The sequence below is a fragment of the Theropithecus gelada genome, chromosome X, assembly GCF_003255815.1.
Source record: "Theropithecus gelada isolate Dixy chromosome X, Tgel_1.0, whole genome shotgun sequence".
NCBI classification, from domain to species: domain Eukaryota; kingdom Metazoa; phylum Chordata; class Mammalia; order Primates; family Cercopithecidae; genus Theropithecus; species Theropithecus gelada.
In genome coordinates, this window is record NC_037689.1 from 52499850 (window position 1) to 52518205 (window position 18356).

General features: G+C 39.6%; 1 protein-coding gene and 1 pseudogene across 3 annotated transcripts; one reads left to right on the top strand and one right to left on the bottom strand.

Moving 5' to 3' along the window:
• Positions 1–9119: 9119 nt before the first annotated feature.
• On the bottom strand, positions 9120–10693 carry LOC112615669 (annotated as a pseudogene). Its single transcript, XR_003117438.1, has 2 exons — positions 9870–10693; positions 9120–9394 (listed from the first exon to the last, which is right to left on the bottom strand). The product of XR_003117438.1 is annotated as a cytochrome c oxidase subunit 7A-related protein, mitochondrial pseudogene (transcript).
• On the top strand, positions 9400–15092 carry LOC112615668 (40S ribosomal protein S26). Of its 2 annotated transcripts, XR_003117437.1 has the most exons (2): positions 9400–9817; positions 15059–15092. XR_003117437.1 is itself a non-coding variant. In XM_025372507.1 (1 exon), the coding sequence occupies exon 1, from the start codon at positions 9419–9421 to the stop codon at positions 9764–9766; it is 348 nt and encodes a 115-aa protein (XP_025228292.1). In that variant the 5' UTR covers positions 9400–9418; the 3' UTR covers positions 9767–9856. The 2 variants fall into 2 exon arrangements, 1 of the variants encoding a protein (XP_025228292.1); XM_025372507.1 differs by lacking the exon at positions 15059–15092 and having other exon boundaries at positions 9400–9856.
• Positions 15093–18356: the final 3264 nt, after the last annotated feature.

Sequence of the window (18356 nt, forward strand, 5' to 3'; positions counted from 1 at the left end):
TTTTTTTTTTTTTTTTTTTTTTTTTTTTTTGAGACAGAGTCTCGCTCTTGTTCCCCAGGCTGGAGTGCAGTGGTGCAATCTCGGCTCACTGCAACCTCCACCTCCCGGCTTCAAGCAATTCTCCTGCCTCAGCCTCCTGAGCAGCTGGAACTACAGGCGCTCGCCACCACACCCAGCTAATTTTTGTGTTTTTAGTAGAGACAGGGTTTCACCATGTTGACCAGGCTGGTCTTAAACTCCTGACTTCAGGTGATCCAGCCGCCTCAGCCTCCCAAAGTACTGGGATTACAGGCGTGAGCCACTGTGCCCAGCCACAATTTTTTTTTTAATAGTATCTTTGTTCCTGTTTTTTCTATTACTCATAATTAAATAGATTATATTCTCCTGAGGTCAGCTATTTCTAGTACATTCCTATGGCACAGAAGTAAGGCTGGATAATGGGCAAGGGCAACATCACAAATCAAAGGCTAAATCTCTGCTACTACCATAAGGACAAATTACTTCCTACAACTATGATTCACCTTTGTGATCCGTTGTGCAGCCCCAGCTCCTTTACTTCTCTGACCCACATTGGGCCTTTTGAGCTTCTGCTACCAACCAAGCCAATTGATGCATTTCCTGCATCTATGGTTACAAACAGTGAGTATCACTTTAGCACATCCAAGTAAGTCCTTCACCTTCTTTCAGTATATTTTTTCTGGAATTTTCTGAGATCTTCCTCTATTGGCTCTTCTCATCATTCTCAATGACTTATTCTGTTCACTACCTCCTGTACAGCTTATACTCAGTCTCAGCTTCATGTGATAGGCTCACATAAATGCATATAAATATAATGCATATACAAAAATATATTGACATAATGTATTTTGGAATATGAAGATTATTTGTCTCCTGGTTTCATTCAAAATGGGGTTTGTTCAATATTTTCTCCCCTTCTTGCTTTTTAAATATTTTCAGGAGGAAACAGAGAAAGACATTCACACTATTATTTTTCAAACACTAATTGAGTCATCTTACATGCCAGGCTGATCACAATGCAATTAAAAATGAATATGACGCTATCCCAGGCCTCAACTTGTTCCCAATCCTGTACATGGACTGTCAGTGCAACATGGGTAAAACCATTAGACTTCTCTAACCTTCAATTTTCCACATATGGAATCAAGATATTTAAATATTTTAGTATATAACATATATAAGATATACTGTAGATGGATAAAATATTGTAAATTAATTTATACACATGTTGAGAGATGATTCTTTTATTTATTTAGGAGGATTTAAAGAATTTAGTTATCTAAATGCCAGTTAATATGTAGGAGAATAAGGAAACCCCAATAAGAAAGAACAACTGTTTTTCACACTTGCTTAATACAGACAAGAGGCAATTGGTTTAAATTAGAGTAGAAGTTTTTAGTAGTTACATATTACAAAAAATTATTTCACTTTTTATACTTTATTTTTTAATTGATACGTAATCATTATACGTATTTATGGGGAACATAGTGATATTTCAATACATATAATGTATAGTGACCAGATCAGAGTAATTAGTACATCGATCATCTCAAACATTTATCATTTATTTCTGTTGGGAACATTTAACACCCTCCTTCTAGCTATTTGAACCTATATAATATATTATTGTTAACTATAGCCATCCTACAGTAGTATAGAACACTGAAACTTATTCCTCATATAGCTATAATTTTGTATCTTTTAAAAATTTTTTTAAAGGTTGAAAGATATTAGAAGTTGTTTCGAAGAGTTTTCAGAAATGACTTGACAATTTCATGAGTTGTTTTCAGTCTGGTCTTGCCTGAAGATGTGGACTGGATGGTTTTTCAGTATCCCAATAGTTATGTGAGTTTAGGATAATATAAAGGAACACTTCTATTTTTTTTTTTTTTTTTTTTCTTGCTCTGTTGCCCAGGCTGGAGTGCAGTGGTGCAATCTTGGCTCACTGCAACCTCTGCCTCCCAGGTTGACGCAATCCTCCTACCTCAGCCTCCCAAGTAGCTGGGACTACAGGCGCCTGCCACCAGGTCCAGCTAATTTTTTTGTATTTTTGGTAGAGATGGGGTTTCACCATATTGGCCAGGCTGATCTCAAACTGCTGACCTCAGGTGATCCACCTGCCCCAGCCTCACAAAGTACTGGGATTACAGGTGTGAGGGAACACTTCTTTTTATACTTCCTAGGTTCTTCCATATTTCCTTTGCAAAATCAGTTTTATTAAAGTATAATTGGCATTTTTCTTTCTCCTTTTAGTTGATATACAAAAATTGTACATACGTATGGGATACAGAGTGAACCTGTGATACCTGTGTATAATGGGCAATGACCAAATCAAGGTAATTAGCACATCCATCACCTCAAATATTTACCATTTATTGTGCTGGGAACATTCAAAATCCCCTCTTCTAGGTCTCTGAAAATGTACGATAAATTATTGTTAACTACGTTCACCCTACAGTGCTATATAGTGCTGGAACCTATTCCTCCTATCTAGCTGTAATTTTGCATCCATTAACCAACCTCTCCCTATCCTCCTTCCCACCCTTCCCAGTCTCTAATAACCACAATTTACTGTCTACTTCTATGAGCTTAACTTTTCCTAGCTCCCACATATGAGTGAGAACATGCATTTTTATCTTTCTGTGCCTGGCTTATTTCACTTAACATAGTGTCCTCCAAGCTCATCCATGTTGCCACAAATGACAGGATTTCATTTGTTTTATGGCTGAAGAGTATTCTATTGTATATATGAGACACATTTTCTTCATTTATCTGTCGTTGGACATTTAGGTTGATTACATATATTGGCTATTGTAAATAGTATTTTAATAAACATGAAGCTGTAGCTATCTGTTGCTGATCTCCTTTTCTTTGGATAAATACCTAGTAGTGGGATTGCTGGATCATATGGCAATTCTATTTTTAGTTTTTTGAGAAATATCCACAGTTTTCCTTAATGTCTTTACTAATTTACAGCCATTTTCTCTGCATTCTCACCAGCATTTGTTATTTTCTGTCTTTTTGATAATAGCTATTCTAACTGACATAAGATGACACCTAATTGTGGTTTTAATTTAAATTTCCCTGGTAATTAGTGACATTGAGCATTTTTTCTTTTTTCTTTTTCTTTTTTTTTTTTTTTTGAGACGGAGTCTTGCTCTATCACCCAGGCTGGAGTGCAGTGGCCAGATCTCGGCTCACTGCAAGCTCCGCCTCCCGGGTTCACGCCATTCTCCTGCCTCAGCCTCCCGAGTAGCTGGGACTACAGGCGCCCGCCACCTCGCCCGGCTAGTTTTTTGTATTTTTTTAGTAGAAACGGGGTTTCACTGTGTTAGCCAGGATGGTCTCGATCTCCTGACCTCGTGATCCGCCCTTCTCGGCCTCCCAAAGTGCTGGGATTACAGGCTTGAGCCACCGCGCCCGGCCCTATTGAGCATTTTTTCATACTTGTTCACCATTTGTTTGCCTTTTACTGAAAAATCTCCATTCATATCCTTTGCCCATTTTAAAATAATAATATTGCTTTTTACTGTTGAGTTGTTTGAATTCCCCGTATATTCTTGATATTAGTCTTTTGGATAATCGACATTTTATAAATTGTGCGTGTTTTAACTGTATAATGTGATAAGTTTGTTTTTTGTTTTTTTTTTTTTAAGTCTGGCTTCATTTATTGAGCATGATGCTCTTGAGATTCATTCATGTTTTTACATCCAACCTTCTTTTGTGACAGCAAAACACTTGGCAACAATTTGGTAAGTTTTAAACACATTACCCAGGTGTGGTGGCTCACACCTGCAATCCCAGGCCAAATTGGGCAGATTGCTGGAGCCCAAGAGTTTGAGACCAGCCTGGGCAACAGGGCAAAACCTCATCTCTACAAAATATATAAAAATTAGACAGGCATTGTGATGCGTGCCTGTGGCCCCAGCTACTCAGGAGGCTAAGGCAGGGGAATCACCTGAGTCTGGGAGGTTGAGGTTTCAGTGAGCTGTGATTACACCACTGCACTTCAGCCTGGGTGACAGAGCGAGACTCTGTCTCAAAACAACAACAACAAAAACATGACTACAATCAAGAAAATGAACATATTCATCCCTCTCAAAAATGATTTATTTGTAAACATCTACAATGGCTAGATGTCACGGAAAGGTTAGATTTTTCACTCAACTGAAGTAATAATTGTATTATAATAATCAAATCTAATCTGAAAAAAAGCATGGACCACCAAACAAGTGGATTTATTGTCATTTGAGATGTCCAGTGAGGTAGGAGTTTTAATTATGGTTCTTGAGTAAAACAGAACAACACGCACACACACATGCACACACATGAGAGATAGAGTGATTATAAGGATCATAGAGTTGGCGGGGTGTGGTGGCTCACGCCTGTAATTCTAGCACGTTGGGAGGCCAAGGCAGGCGGATCACCTGAGGTCAGGAGTTCGAGACCAGCCTGGCTAATACGGTGAAACCCCGTTTCTACTAAAAACACAAAAAATTAGCCGGGCATGGTGACGCACACTTGTAATCTCAGCTACTCAGGAGACTGAGGTGGGAGAATCGCTTGAACCCAGGAGGGAGAGGTTGCAGTGAGCCGAGATCATGCCATTGCACTCCAGCTTGGGCAACAAGAGCGAAATCCCGTAAAAAAAAAAAAAAAAAAAAAAGGATTACACAGTTATGGAGGCTGAGAAGTCCCACAATCTGCCATCTGCAACCTGGAGACCCAAAAAGCTAGCAGTTAGCTCCAGTCCAAGTCTAAAGGCCTGAGACCCAGGAGTGCCTAAGCAAACCTACGCCAAGTGCTTATGCATGAACTATTTATAACTATTTTGAACTAAGAATAATTTGCAGCCCAGCAGTGGTATGTGGACCATGACTTGAGCAGCATTGAATTTGAAAATAAGTAATCTTGTTCTTTTACACACACACTACACAAATATACACACAAAAAATAAGCTCTCATTCTACGAACTTTTCTGTATTGCCACACTGAAGTTTCTAGGTATTTATACCTAAGAGAATATAGGTTTCCCAATCTTCTATCCTTGATGACACAGGGACAAAAACTGGCTTCTTCTATTACTACATTTCCTTTGAGAGTTTTCCTAAGTTTTATAGCTAACAAGAAAAAATGTTATAATTCTAAAAAAGAAAAACAAATAAGTCCTGTCTGTCGTATCACAGTATTTTCCAGAATTACCTTGCAGCAAAAAACACAAAGTCTACCAAAAAATTTAGTTAGACATAAATCTTTGGTTCGTGGAAATCTAAAGTTTTCCTTCTATTGCTTGGGTTCCTAGAAGACACTTTTTCCTCTAGACATGGATATTCCCGTGGTGGGTCTACATATGTTTAACAAGTGGGAGACATAAACTTTGCTATGATCCCATTTTTGTCTTGAAGTTTTTCATTCGTCACTTATATCCCAGCATGTCAAACAGGAACTAACCATTATTACTTATTACTTAGAAATGGAAGAGTAATGGTAATTATGTATATTCTTCCGGCCAACAATTAATTTTCATTTGACTGCAAGTGAGCCACTCATGTTTATTAAACACTGGCTATAACAAAAATAAATAAAATTATTGCACAAGCATCATATATTATTAAACCATTTTTCAATGAACAGCTTTGAGTTTTTAGAATCATTGACTCTTGGACCTAGAAGACACTTTTAAACATTCTATACCACAGTCCAAATTTTTTAAAATCAATATTATAAACAGTACATTATCATTAAAATAATATGGAAAATACAGAAAGACAAAAAAAAATCACATCTAATCCCATTATCTCAATATAATCTCTTTGAGTATTACATGCCCTTTCTTCTAGCTTACTTTTAATGCAAAAGTCATTTGTTTATTAAAAATGTAACAGTAAGTAATACTACATACAATATTGTTTCATGATTTTTCTCTCAATATTAAAACAGAAGTATTTTTCACCGAGTGCGGTGGCTCACTCTTGTTATCCCAGCACTTTGGGAGGCCGAGGCAGGTGGATCACCTGAGGTCGGGAGTTCAAGACCAGCCTGACCAACATGGAGAAACCCCGTCTCTACTAAAAATACAAAATTAGCTGGGGTGGTGGCACATGCCTGTAATCCCAGCTACTCGGGAGGTTGAGGCAGGAGAATCGCTTGAACCCGGGAGGCGGAGGTTGCGGTGAGCTGAGATCGCGCCATTGCACTCCAGCCTGGGCAAAAAGAGCAAAACTCTGTCTCAAAAAAAAAAAAAAAAAAAAAGAAGAAGTATTTTTCTACACTATTACATAATCTTCACAAGTGGCATTTTATATAGTTCTGCAATGCCAAGACCAGCTCGGTCGGTCGTGGAGACCCTAACCCAGCGGTGCTAGCGGAATTAAAGACACACACACAGAAATATGGAATGTGGAGTGGAAAATCAGGGGACTCACAGCCTTCAGAGCTGAGAGCCCCGAACAGAGTTTGACCCACATATTTATTGACAGCAAGCCGGTGATAAGCATTGTTTCTATAGATTGTAGATTAACTAAAAGTATTCCTCACAGGAAATAAAGGGATGGGCCAAAATAAAGGGATGGGCTCTGGCTAGTTATCTGCAGCAGGAACATGTCCTTAAGGTGCAGATCACTCATGCTATTGTTTGTGGTTTAGGAAGGCCTTTAAGTGGTTTTCCACCCTGAGTAGGCCAGGTGTTCCTTGCCCTCATTCTGGTAAATCCACAACCTTCAGCGTGGGCATCATGGCCATCATGAACATGTCACAGTGCTGCAGAGATTTTGTTTGTGGCCAGTTTTGGGGCCAGTTTATGGCCAAATTTGGGGGCCTGTTCCCAACACTACAAAATAATTTATCTAATGCTGTATCACAGATTAAACTTTCTTTTTTATCTTCTTTTAATTAATATTTAATGATACATTAATTTTCATGATCATAAATTACACTGAACTTAATAAATTATGCAAAAAATGATCTTGACTATGCAATGTCGCTTACACTAACTCTTTCATTTTGTATAACTGGTATATTTTTCACTCTATGGGTAGAATAAAAATTAAGTTTAGCCCAACCCGATAACTCCATTAAGTCTTAATTTAAATAATTTAAACTGAGTTTTATTGAAACGGGCCCAGATTTTAGATTTTCCTTGCATCTACTGTTATTTCTAAGAAGTTCACAGGGTTTACTCTACCTCATGGCATTGTGGGAAGAAAATGTTATCCATACCGTGGTATTGATCCGGCCCCATCCTTAGGTGCTCTATTGGCACCTGCTGCTGAAGATTTTGGCTGATGCAACTTGTGGACTGTTCTTCCGGACAACTTGGCTCTGTCTTAGTTCTCAGGGGTGCCTATGAAATCCCTCAAGACGTCTCAGTATGTGTCAGTTGGCTTTAGTAGCATGATAAAATATTTTTAAATTTAGTGGTTTAAAATAACTATCTAGCTCATGATTCTGCTGGGCACTTCATTGTCTGGACCAGGCTCAAGGGATTTCAGTTGGGTTGTTCATGCATTCATGGTTAGTTGGCAGGTCAGTGCATAACCGATTGGCCTCACCATTCAAATGTATGGTGGTTGACAGGTACAACGGGAGTTACTAGCCCATCTACCTTTGGTTATCTGGCAGGCTAGATGGAGGTTTTCATGTCACCACTGAAAAAAAGCAGCTATTCCAAAAGCAGACAGAGGGGAAAACTCTACTGTGCAATTGCTTTTCAAGTCACTTTTCAAGTTTACATAATATTTTCTAATGTCCCATTGGCTAAAGCAAGTGTAGGAGCACACTATTAAAGGGCATGGGTAGATGGAAAGAAATAATTTGTGGCCATTTTTATAAACTACAACATGCTGTGATTGCCAGTGAGTTACCAAGAAGGCCAGGCATGGTGGCTCACACCTGTAATCCCAGCACTTTGGGAGGCTGAGGCGGGCAGATCACCTGAGGTCAGGAATTCAAGACCACCCTGGACAACATGGTGAAACTCCATCTCGACTAAAAATACAAAAAATAAGCTGGGCGTGGTGGCACGTGCCTGTAATTGCAGCTACTCAGGAGGCTGAGGCAGGAGAATCACTTGAACCCAGGAGGCAGATGTTGCAGTGAGCCGAGATCGCACCACTACACTCCAACCTGGGCAACATAGTGAGACTCTGTCTCAAAAAAATAAATAAATAAAATTACCAAGTGCCATAGCAACCCACTCTGGTATACTACTCAATTAGACTAGGTAACCTGTTGGGGGCATATGGAAATAATGCCATTTAAGACCCAAGGGCAGCTTTGGAATACTAACTCTAGTTTTCTCTGTCTAACCACTCCATTGTCCCTTGTTTCTGGGATAAGTGGGGAAATGAACCTCCCTCAGGTTTATCTTCAACCTCTCCTATATACATCCTGTCCACCTGCCAGGATTCTTAGTTGCAGACAACAGGATCTGCTAATCTAGGCATAAAATGCATATCAAAATATGCTAGGCAGATACTCTGAGAGGACCAAAGAATGGACCTATATACTGTAGTCCCAGGATCAAAGCATTGAGAGAAAATACAGTCTGGGAAAACGCACAATTATATCGCAAATCCTGGGAAAACACAAGTCTGGGAAAACACAAATTATATCGCAAATCCAATTATATCACAAATCCAACACTCAGATCCTTTGACACTGGATGCCAAAAACTCCACCACAGCTAAAGATCAAATGCCTCAACCCCTGAACTTTCCAGATGATCCCCTCTTCCCACATGCAACCACCAACTCCTGTTGCTGCCTCCAAGTTGAACACTGATGCTAAGAAATTGGGTCACATGCAGAACTCTAAAGGCAAGGAAATCTGAGATGCATAGTTTTTAAATTTCCAACTACTTTTATCCAGAAAAGTAAGCTAGAAAGTGGTTACAATGGATGTGAAGTGACCTAATCTGCAGTATGTGTTGTAGTTTCCTATTCCAAACCCCAAGGCTAGAGAAGGGAGATCAGGATACAAGAATATGCTACCCCACATTCACTTCTCCTACTCTTCCTACAATCTCATGAGCTTTCTACTAATGAAGTGAGTGGCTTTCTACTTTCACTCTTGTATGTATTTGAGTAGTACATATCTACATTTTTTTTATTCATGTATTTATTCCACAGTCAAAATAAATCATAATTTAAAGCTATAACATTTTTAAAAGATAAAGGAGAATTTGTGGCACAGCTGCATTAACAAAACAGACACCGGTCTAAAGTGCAACACTAAACAGGTGTTCTCTGTTCCCATGGTGGAGTAAATACACACAATTACACATAAGATTTCACTGAAGATAGGAGACGAGGCAAATAACCCTTTGAAATTAACTGCCCAACGAATAGAGGCAGGCTACATTAATTTAACATTTTACCTCTCTTCGGTCCGTACGTCCAAAATGACAAAGAAAAGAAGGAACAACGGTCGTGCCAAAAAGGGCCGCGGCCATGTGCAGCCTATTCGCTGCACTAACTGTGCCCGATGCGTGCCCAAGGACAAGGCCATTAAGAAATTCGTCATTCGAAACATAGTGGAGGCCGCAGCGGTCAGGGACATTTCTGAAGCGAGCGTCTTTGATGCCTATGTGCTTCCCAAGCTGTATGTGAAGCTGCATTACTGTGTGAGTTGTGCAATTCACAGCAAAGTAGTCAGGAATCGATCTCGTGAAGCCCGCAAGGACCGAACACCCCCTCCCCGATTTAGACCTGCGGGTGCTGCCCCACGTCCCCCACCAAAGCCCATGTAAGGAGCTGAGTCCTTAAAGACTGAGACAGACTATTCTCTGGAGAAAAATAAAATGGAAATTGTACTTAAAAAAAAAAAAAAAAAAAAAAAATTTAACATTTTACTGCAAAATGGAAAAAATCCCCGAGGTGACTAACTCAAACCCCTCATTTCATGCACATGACCTTGGCTTCTGTGTTCTTTCCACAGCCACATCCAAATCCAGAAAGTCTTCTGCACCCCGTGCTCAAAAATGCAACCTCAAGTCCCTGAGGTCCTCAGCACAGACTGACGTTGACAAGCCTGTGTGCAGCCTTCATCCAGAACCTCCAGGGAAATCAGGAGCACAAACACAGAGCAAAGCGCCATTTCTTTAAACAATGGCTTTAACGGTCAAATGAGCTCTGACAAGCCATATGCATTTCATAAACAAACCAAAACATCATCTTCATATCTTCCTATTTTTCTTGCAAAAATATTAAGCCATCGAAGTAAAAAAAAAAATTTTTTTAATTTAACAATGAAAAAGGAAATTCAAAGGGTTTATGCCACAAAACAAACCAGTCCTCTGCAGCCTAACTCATTTGTTTTTAGGCTATGAAGCCATGTAGAGGGCGATCAGGCAGTAGATGGTCCCTCCCACAGTCAGCGCCATGGTGGTCCGGTAAAGCATTTGGTCAGGCAGGCCTCGTTTCAGGTAGACGGGCACACCATCAGTTTTCTGGAAAAACTTCTGAAGCTCTGGAACTCTGTTTTTCCCAGCATAATCATACACTGTGGAATCGGAGGTCAGTTTAGTTGGTGTGGCAAATATGATAGGTGGTGCTTCTGTGGAAACCATAGGCTTTAATCCCTGCGGGCTATAGGCCTCCGAAGCCCACGCTCCGGCCAACTTCTGCGTGAAGCCACTAAATTTGTAGTACATGATGCCCAGAGTCCAGCTTCCTGCTGATATCTACATTGCTTTGTTTGTTTGTTTGTTTGTTTGTTTTTGTTTGAGACGGAGTGTGCTCTGTCGCCCAGGCTGGAGTGCAGTGGTGCGATCTCGGCTCACTGCAAGCTCCACCTCCCGGGTTCACGCCATTCTCCTGCCTCAGCCTCCCGAGTAGCTGGGACTACAGGCGCCCGCCACCACGCCGGGCTAATTTTTTGTATTTTTAGTAGAGACGGGGTTTCACCGTGTTAGCCAGGATGGTCTGGATCTCCTGACCTCACGATCCGCCCGCCTCGGCCTCCCAAAGTACTGGGATTACAGGCGTGAGCCACCGCACCCGGCCCGATATCTACATTTCTTGAGGGCACTGAGTCTTAGTGGTGGATGAAGCATTTGAGGGTAGGGTTCAGTGGAAGAATAACCTGAAGCACATATCCACGTGCAAATGATTTATGAAGGAAATTTTCTTGAAATAAACTGATAAAAAATACAGGAACCGAGCAGATGGATAAGAAAGTAGGAGAAGGTTTGCAAGATTGCAATTGAGACAAAGTCTTTAGGACAACCACAGCCTAATCCTGTGGGGTAACTCTGAAGTATGGTGCCTTAGAGTTTGTCCCAATCGGAGACAAAGGGGCTCGACTTTCACAGTAGTGCATTCTTCAGCTGTTGGCTAAGGGCCTTCCCAGGAGGGTCGAAACATCTAAGTAGTTCTAATTCTCTGTACTTGTCAGAAAAACTGACTTCAGGAGTCCAGTGACACTCCTCCAACTGGTGGGTGGGAAGGAGGAGGTTGAAAGCAAAAGTTGGCATTGAAGTTGACAGAGGGGTATACAGAAACATTTTTTTTTTAATTACAAAGGAGAAGACCTAGAGGAAGTATGGTGGACAGTGTCCACTCTAGGTTATGTGTTCATTACCATAAAGTCCCTGGGCCTGGGTTTTAATATGCATCCTGGTATAGTAACTTGGCATTCAATGTCTATTCCACCCTCCTCGGTTGTGCCCTCTTGTTCTGCAGTGGCTGGAAAACAAAAACTACATTTCCCAGGCTTCCTTGCAATTAGAATCCTAGATGTGATTTAAAGTCAGGCAATCGGATACTTCGATGCAAAATTTAGAAGGTGAGAGTGACGCAAAGGCTGAGATTCTGCTGTTAGTACTAGGTTTTGGGGCAAGAATGATTTTGCAGGTATTTTATTTTCTGTGGCAGCATTAACAGTGGTCTCAGGACCCACTCATGATGTTGAGAGACAGGACTCAGGGCCTTCATTTTGCTTGTATGAATCATAGCAGGAGTGACACACCTCTGCAGCTCACAGCAGCAGTTTCCTGATCATGGTGGTTTCCTGATGATGGCAATAACAACACAGTTCTGGAGCCAGGAGCCCCCTGATCATGTAAGAGGCAGCAGCTGCCCTGATGGTCAGGTTCTATGATGAGTCTGTGGAAGGGAATATGCCCCGCATGTGATGGGGAGCCCCATATTTAATCACTCCTCACTCCACGAAGCTGTTTCTCCATATCAAGGTTTTCCCTTCAGTAATTCCACCCACCAGACCATTTATTTGGAAGAGGCACCAGGCCTGGGGTTTGGGAGTACAATGGGCATGTGACTGTGGGAAATTAGTCAATCTCCACCCATTTTCCTCAGATCTTCAGCACTGTTTATTCACTACCCTGATTTTGCTTCTGCAAACACTCATACCAGGGCTTGAATCTCGGAGGAGCTTCTCAGTTTTCTCCATACCTTTACAGTATCTCTCAGAGATCAATTTTGGCTAAGGTAGCTAGTTGTCTTAGCTGACCATCTTCGTTGATACTTAAACTGGAACCCAAGGAATTATTTTGTAGAATAAGTGTAGCAATCACTGTGTTTGTTCGTGCTATCTTTACTGTTGAAGGTGTTTGAAATGTTTACACTGCTGATAAAGTGTCTGAAGTCTTCAAAAAGAAAACCAGTTACATTAAATGTGTTATTGGAGCTTAAATTGTTTCAGGAAATTTAATTAAGACAGCATTTAATCTCTATGTGTTTAAGAAAAAAATAACTGCCAGATTTGTTCACACTAGACTTGTAAATAAAGCAAAATCCAAGTGATCTTTTTACTCTACAAACAAAATCTCTCTGACTTTAAAGACTCCATCAAGAAATGGAAATATGGTTAGTTAAATAAATATTGTAAACTTTTCAAGTATCCCAGTAATCAAAAATGCACATCGAGACAACAATAAAAGACCGTCATTTATTACCAAATTAGCAAAAGATACTTTGTCAGGATTCCTATTTGGGGTAATTGTGCAATGGATAAGTGCTAGGAAAAAATCCTACATTGTGGACAGAAAATACAGTAGCAAAACACTTTAGGAAGTGATATGAAATAAGTATCCGCAGTGAAAAATGTTCATGATGCAATTTAATTTCTGGGAATTCATCTTAAAGAAGTAGTTATAAATATTTACAACAGAGATGCTACTTTGAAATATGTTAATATGATGTAATATATATAACTCTTTAAGTGGCCAGATGCATCCATATGTGTAGTGTGAGGGATGTGGAGGTTGGGATATTATAGCAGGAAAGCATAGCACCCAATAGGTAGTTTTTCAACATTTGCTCCCCTTATGCCCTCCCTCCTCTAATAGTACCCACTGTCCATTGTTCCCATCTTTTGTTAAAAAAATTTATTTTTAATTTTTGTGAGTACATAGTAGGTGTATATATTTACAGGTTACGTGAGATATTTTGATAAAGACATGCAATGAATAATAATCACATCAGAGTAAATGAAATATCCATCACCTCAAGTATTTATTCTTTGTATTACAAACAATCCAATTATACTCTTAGTTATTTCAAAATGTACAATTAAGTCATTATTTACTATAGTCGCCCTGTTGTGCTATCAAATAGTAAGCCTTGTTCATTTTTCTAACTCTATTGTTTCCATCTTTATGTCCTTGTGTTCTCAATGTTTAGCTTCCACTTACAAAAGTGAGAATATGCAGTATTTGGTTTTCTGCTTCTGTGTCAATTCTCTCAGGATAATGGCCTCCAGCTGCAACCATGTTGCCGGAGAAAAAAAAACAAAACAAAACATGACTTTGGGTTTTTTATGGCTGCATAGTACACCATGGTGTGTATGTATCACACATTTTGTTTATCCAGTTCACCATTGATGGGCATTTAGGTTCACTCCATGTCATTGCTATTGTAAATAGTGCAAGCAGTCCATTTTGAAGTTTTGACTACTAACAGAATTTCTGAGTTGAGAAAACTTTTCAATTTGTCTGATCACCGCCACAACTAGAGGAAAAGTTTTGTAATACAAATGCAAAAGACAAAAGCACATTGATATAGATTTTGAGGGGATAAGATTTTTTAAACTCTTATAATTCCCTTTAGCATGTTGTATTTAAATTTTTAAATTGACAAATAAAATTGTATATATTAGACATTTATGAGGTACAATGTGATGTTTAGATATATATTTACAATATAAAATGATTAAATCATTTGCTAATTAACAAATCCATAACTTCACACACTTATTTTTTTGTTGTGAAAACATTTTAAATCTTCTCTTTTAGTAATTTTGAAATATATGATGCATTATTATTATTATTATTATTTTTTTTTATACGGAGTCTCGCTCTGTCACCCAGGCTGGAGTGCAGTGGCGCGATCTCGGCTCACTGCAAGCTCCACCTCCCAGGTTCACGCCATTCTCCTGCCTCAGCCTCCCGAGTAGCTGGGACTAAAGGTGCCTGCCACCGCACCCGGCTAATTTTTTGTATTTTTTTTTTTTTTTATTAGAGACAGTTTCACCGTGTCAGCCAGGATGGTCTCGATCTCCTGACCTTGTGATCCACCTGCCTCGGCCTCCCAAAGTGCTGGGATTATAGGCATGAGCCACCGCGCCTGGCTGCATTATTATTTATTAAAGTCACCATTCTATGCAATAGATCACTAAAGCTTATTCTTCCTGTTTAACTAAAATTGTCACGCTTTGATCAACATCTCCCCTTTCCCCATTCACCCCTCTTAGCCTCTGGTAACCACCACTCAATTCTCTACTTTTATGAGTTCAACTTTCTTAGATCCTTTAGCGTATTGTCTAGGTCAGGGTTCAGTTGTACAGGGCAGACTGCACTTTGGCTAGTTCAAGCAGGAAGGAATTTGTATCAGTCCATACGCATGCTGCTATGAAGAAATACCCGAGACTGAGTAATTCATAAAGAAAAGAGGTTTAGGCCGGGCGCGGTGGCTCAAGCCTGTAATCCCAGCACTTTGGGAGGCCGAGACGGGCGGATCGCGAGGTCAAGAGATCGAGACCATCCTGGCTAACATGGTGAAACCCCGTCTCTACTAAAAAATACAAAAAAAAAAAAAAAAAAAAAAACTAGCCGGGCGAGGTGGCGGGCGCCTGTAGTCCCAGCTACTCGGGAGGCTGAGGCAGGAGAATGGCGTGAACCCGGGAGGCGGAGCTTGCAGTGAGCTGAGATCCGGCCACTGCACTCCAGCCCAGGCGACAGAGCGAGACTCCGTCTCAAAAAAAAAAAAAAAAAAAAAAGAAAAAGAAAAGAGGTTTAATTGACTCACAGTTCCGCATGGTTGGGGAGGCCTAAGGAAACTTAAAATCATGGCAGAAGGGGAAGCAGGCACTTTCTTCACACGGCAAGGAGAAGTGCCCAGCAGCAAAGGGGGAAGAGCCCCTTATAAAAACAACAGATCTTGTGAGAACTCCCTCACTATGAAGAGAACAGCATGGGGGAACCACCCCCGTGATTCAATTATCTCCACCTGATCCCACCCTCGACCCATGAGGATTATTACAATTCAAGGTGAGATTACAATTCAAGGGACACAGAGCCAAACCATATCAGAATTCATTATAGAATTGTGGTAGGAGCTGAAGAAAAAAACTCTAGTTTGAGTTTTCAGGAACAACTTCTGTGGACTCACCATGGAACCTGGCTTCAGGGCAGCTGCTGCCTCTTATGTGATCAGGAGGCTCCTGGCTCCAGAACTGTGTTGTTATTGTCATCATCAGGAAACCACTATGATCAGGAAACTGCTGCTGTGAGCTCCAGAGGCGTGTCATTCCGCTACGATTGATACAAGCAAAATGAATGCCCTGAGTCCTGTCTCTCAACATCGTGAGTGGGTCCTGAGACCTCTGTTAATGCTGCCACAGAGGAGTGATTAAATGTGGGGCTGCCCATCATAAGGGACATATTCCCCCCACAGTGACTTCTTGAAACGCATTTGAGCTAATGCAGGTTGAGATCTGACCTCTGACCCTTTCCCCATAGCCATTGATGAAAAAAAGTAGCTCATATTCCAAAAAATATGTCAACAGGCCAATACATCAAGATATCTGAAGAACAGGATTCTTTCAAGGGAAAACTATTTGAAAAGATTCCATCTAAAGCAGAAATCTTACAACACAGAGAACACTTGTTTTAAAAAAGAATAATAAACATAATACAATACATCTCTTTATGAGAGACACAGCTAAATCATCAAGGACGTGCAAAGGTTGAAAACGAAAGGTTAAAAGAAGTCATATAAGGCAAATACTTACCAAGAGAAGCCCAGTATTTACATTAGTATCAGACAAAATAGATTTTTTTTTCAAACAAAGCATTATTAGAGTGAGAGCAGGTCAGTACAAATGAAATTCATTTTGCCAAAAAAGTATAGAAATTTTTAACTATGAATGAACCTAACAAAATAGCTTCAAAATATGTAGAGTTAAAATTGATAGAACAACAAAAGCAAAAAAAAGAAATCGATGCCATTATGGTGGGAGATTTCAATATACCTCTCCCAATTATCCATGGCTTAAGGAGATAAAATTCAGAAAGGATATAAAAAGTCTAAATAATGCAATTAAAAATCTTGACCTAATAGACCTACATAGAACTTTGTATCCTGAAATTTGAGAATTTGCATTCTTTTAAAAAATATATTTTGTGGCCGGGCGCGGTGGCTCAAGCCTGTAATCCCAGCACTTTGGGAGGCCGAGACGGGCGGATCACAAGGTCAGGAGATCGAGACCATCCTGGCTAACACAGTGAAACCCCGTCTCTACTAAAAATACAAAAAACTAGCCGGGCGAGGTGGCGGGCGCCTGTAATCCCAGCTACTCGGGAGGCTGAGGCAGCAGAATGGCTTAAACCCGGGAGGCAGAGTTTGCAGTGAACTGAAATCCGGCCACTGCACTCCAGCCTGGGCAACAGAGCGAGACTCCGTCTCAAAAAAAAAAAAAAAAAAATTTTGTAATTATATTTTGTAATATATATTTTGTAAATGAGACAGTAAAAAAACTGGATCATGTACTGAGCCACAAAATGAGCCCTAATAAATTTCAAAGCATAGGTATTACGCAGACTATTTTCTCTGACAACTCAATTAAATTAGAAAGACAAGAAAAATAATCAACAAATATACTTACTATTGCGAGACCATTTTCCATGGGTCTTGTATTTCTGCAAGTCTTATGAGCAGAGGCACTGACTGGCTTTTTCTCAGGCTATCTTTTCAAGGATATTTGCATACCAGACAGCTTTGGAAGATAAAGATAGCATCTCCCTCTAGAGCAAAGGGCAAGCATACTTACTGTGCAGTATAAAAGATCTGAGTTTCTTAAGCTCTGAATTCTTTCCTGTAACACAACTCGCTGTAAATGCACATGTCACCTGGCTCCCTTCATCACCCTGGTGAAATTGGGGTTTGAGGACTCAGCACATGAAAATGCTGATACACTGACCACTGCTAATGCTGTATTTTATAAGGTCCTTTGTCACTGACCTGACAGTCTCAAATCTGTCATCATCTATGAACTTGGATGTTAACAAGGATGTTAACTTGTTAGCTTGTAAGTAGGGTAAAATCTCTCATGATGGGTTGATATCCATGTTTTCAGAAATTTTAAAAACACACTGATGAGTAACTCATAATGAAAATTGTAATATGTTTCAAAGAAAATTATAATAAAAATACTGTACATCAAAACTTAAGGCATATAGGAAGAGCAGTGCTTTGAAGGAAATGTTATAGCCTTAAATACTTATTTTAGGGGGGGAAGTTATGAATTAATTAGACATCTGAAAGAGAATATTAGACTAAACATAAAGAAAGTAGAAGAATAATAAAAACAGAGTGTAAATCAATGAAACAGGAGTGACACATGCAAAAATGCAACAAAGACAAAAATTGGGTTTTTGGGGAAAAAAATGCAAAATAAGTATACTTTCAGCAAGATTCACAAAGAAAAAAAGACAGAGAAAGAGAAAGAGAGGAGGCACCAAAGTAAAAATGATAAATGAAAAATAACCTAACTTAGATAAAGCAGAGAATATAAAGATAATAAGCACACATCAACTTTAACAAATTAGGCAAAATGGACAATTTCTAGAAAAATATAATTAGCAGAATTGATTTGAGAAATACATTATAAGCTTGAATGGTCTTGTTAATATTAAAGAAATGAAAGCAATAATTTCAAATCTCTTTTAAAGCAAATACCAATCTCAAAACAGATAATCTTACTCTCATTCAAATGCTTTCAGAGAATATAAAAAGAAAAAAAGGGATTTCTTCCCTAACTCATCTATTAATCCTGCATATATCTGAGATCAAAAATGCATAAAAGCAGTACAAAACAGGAGC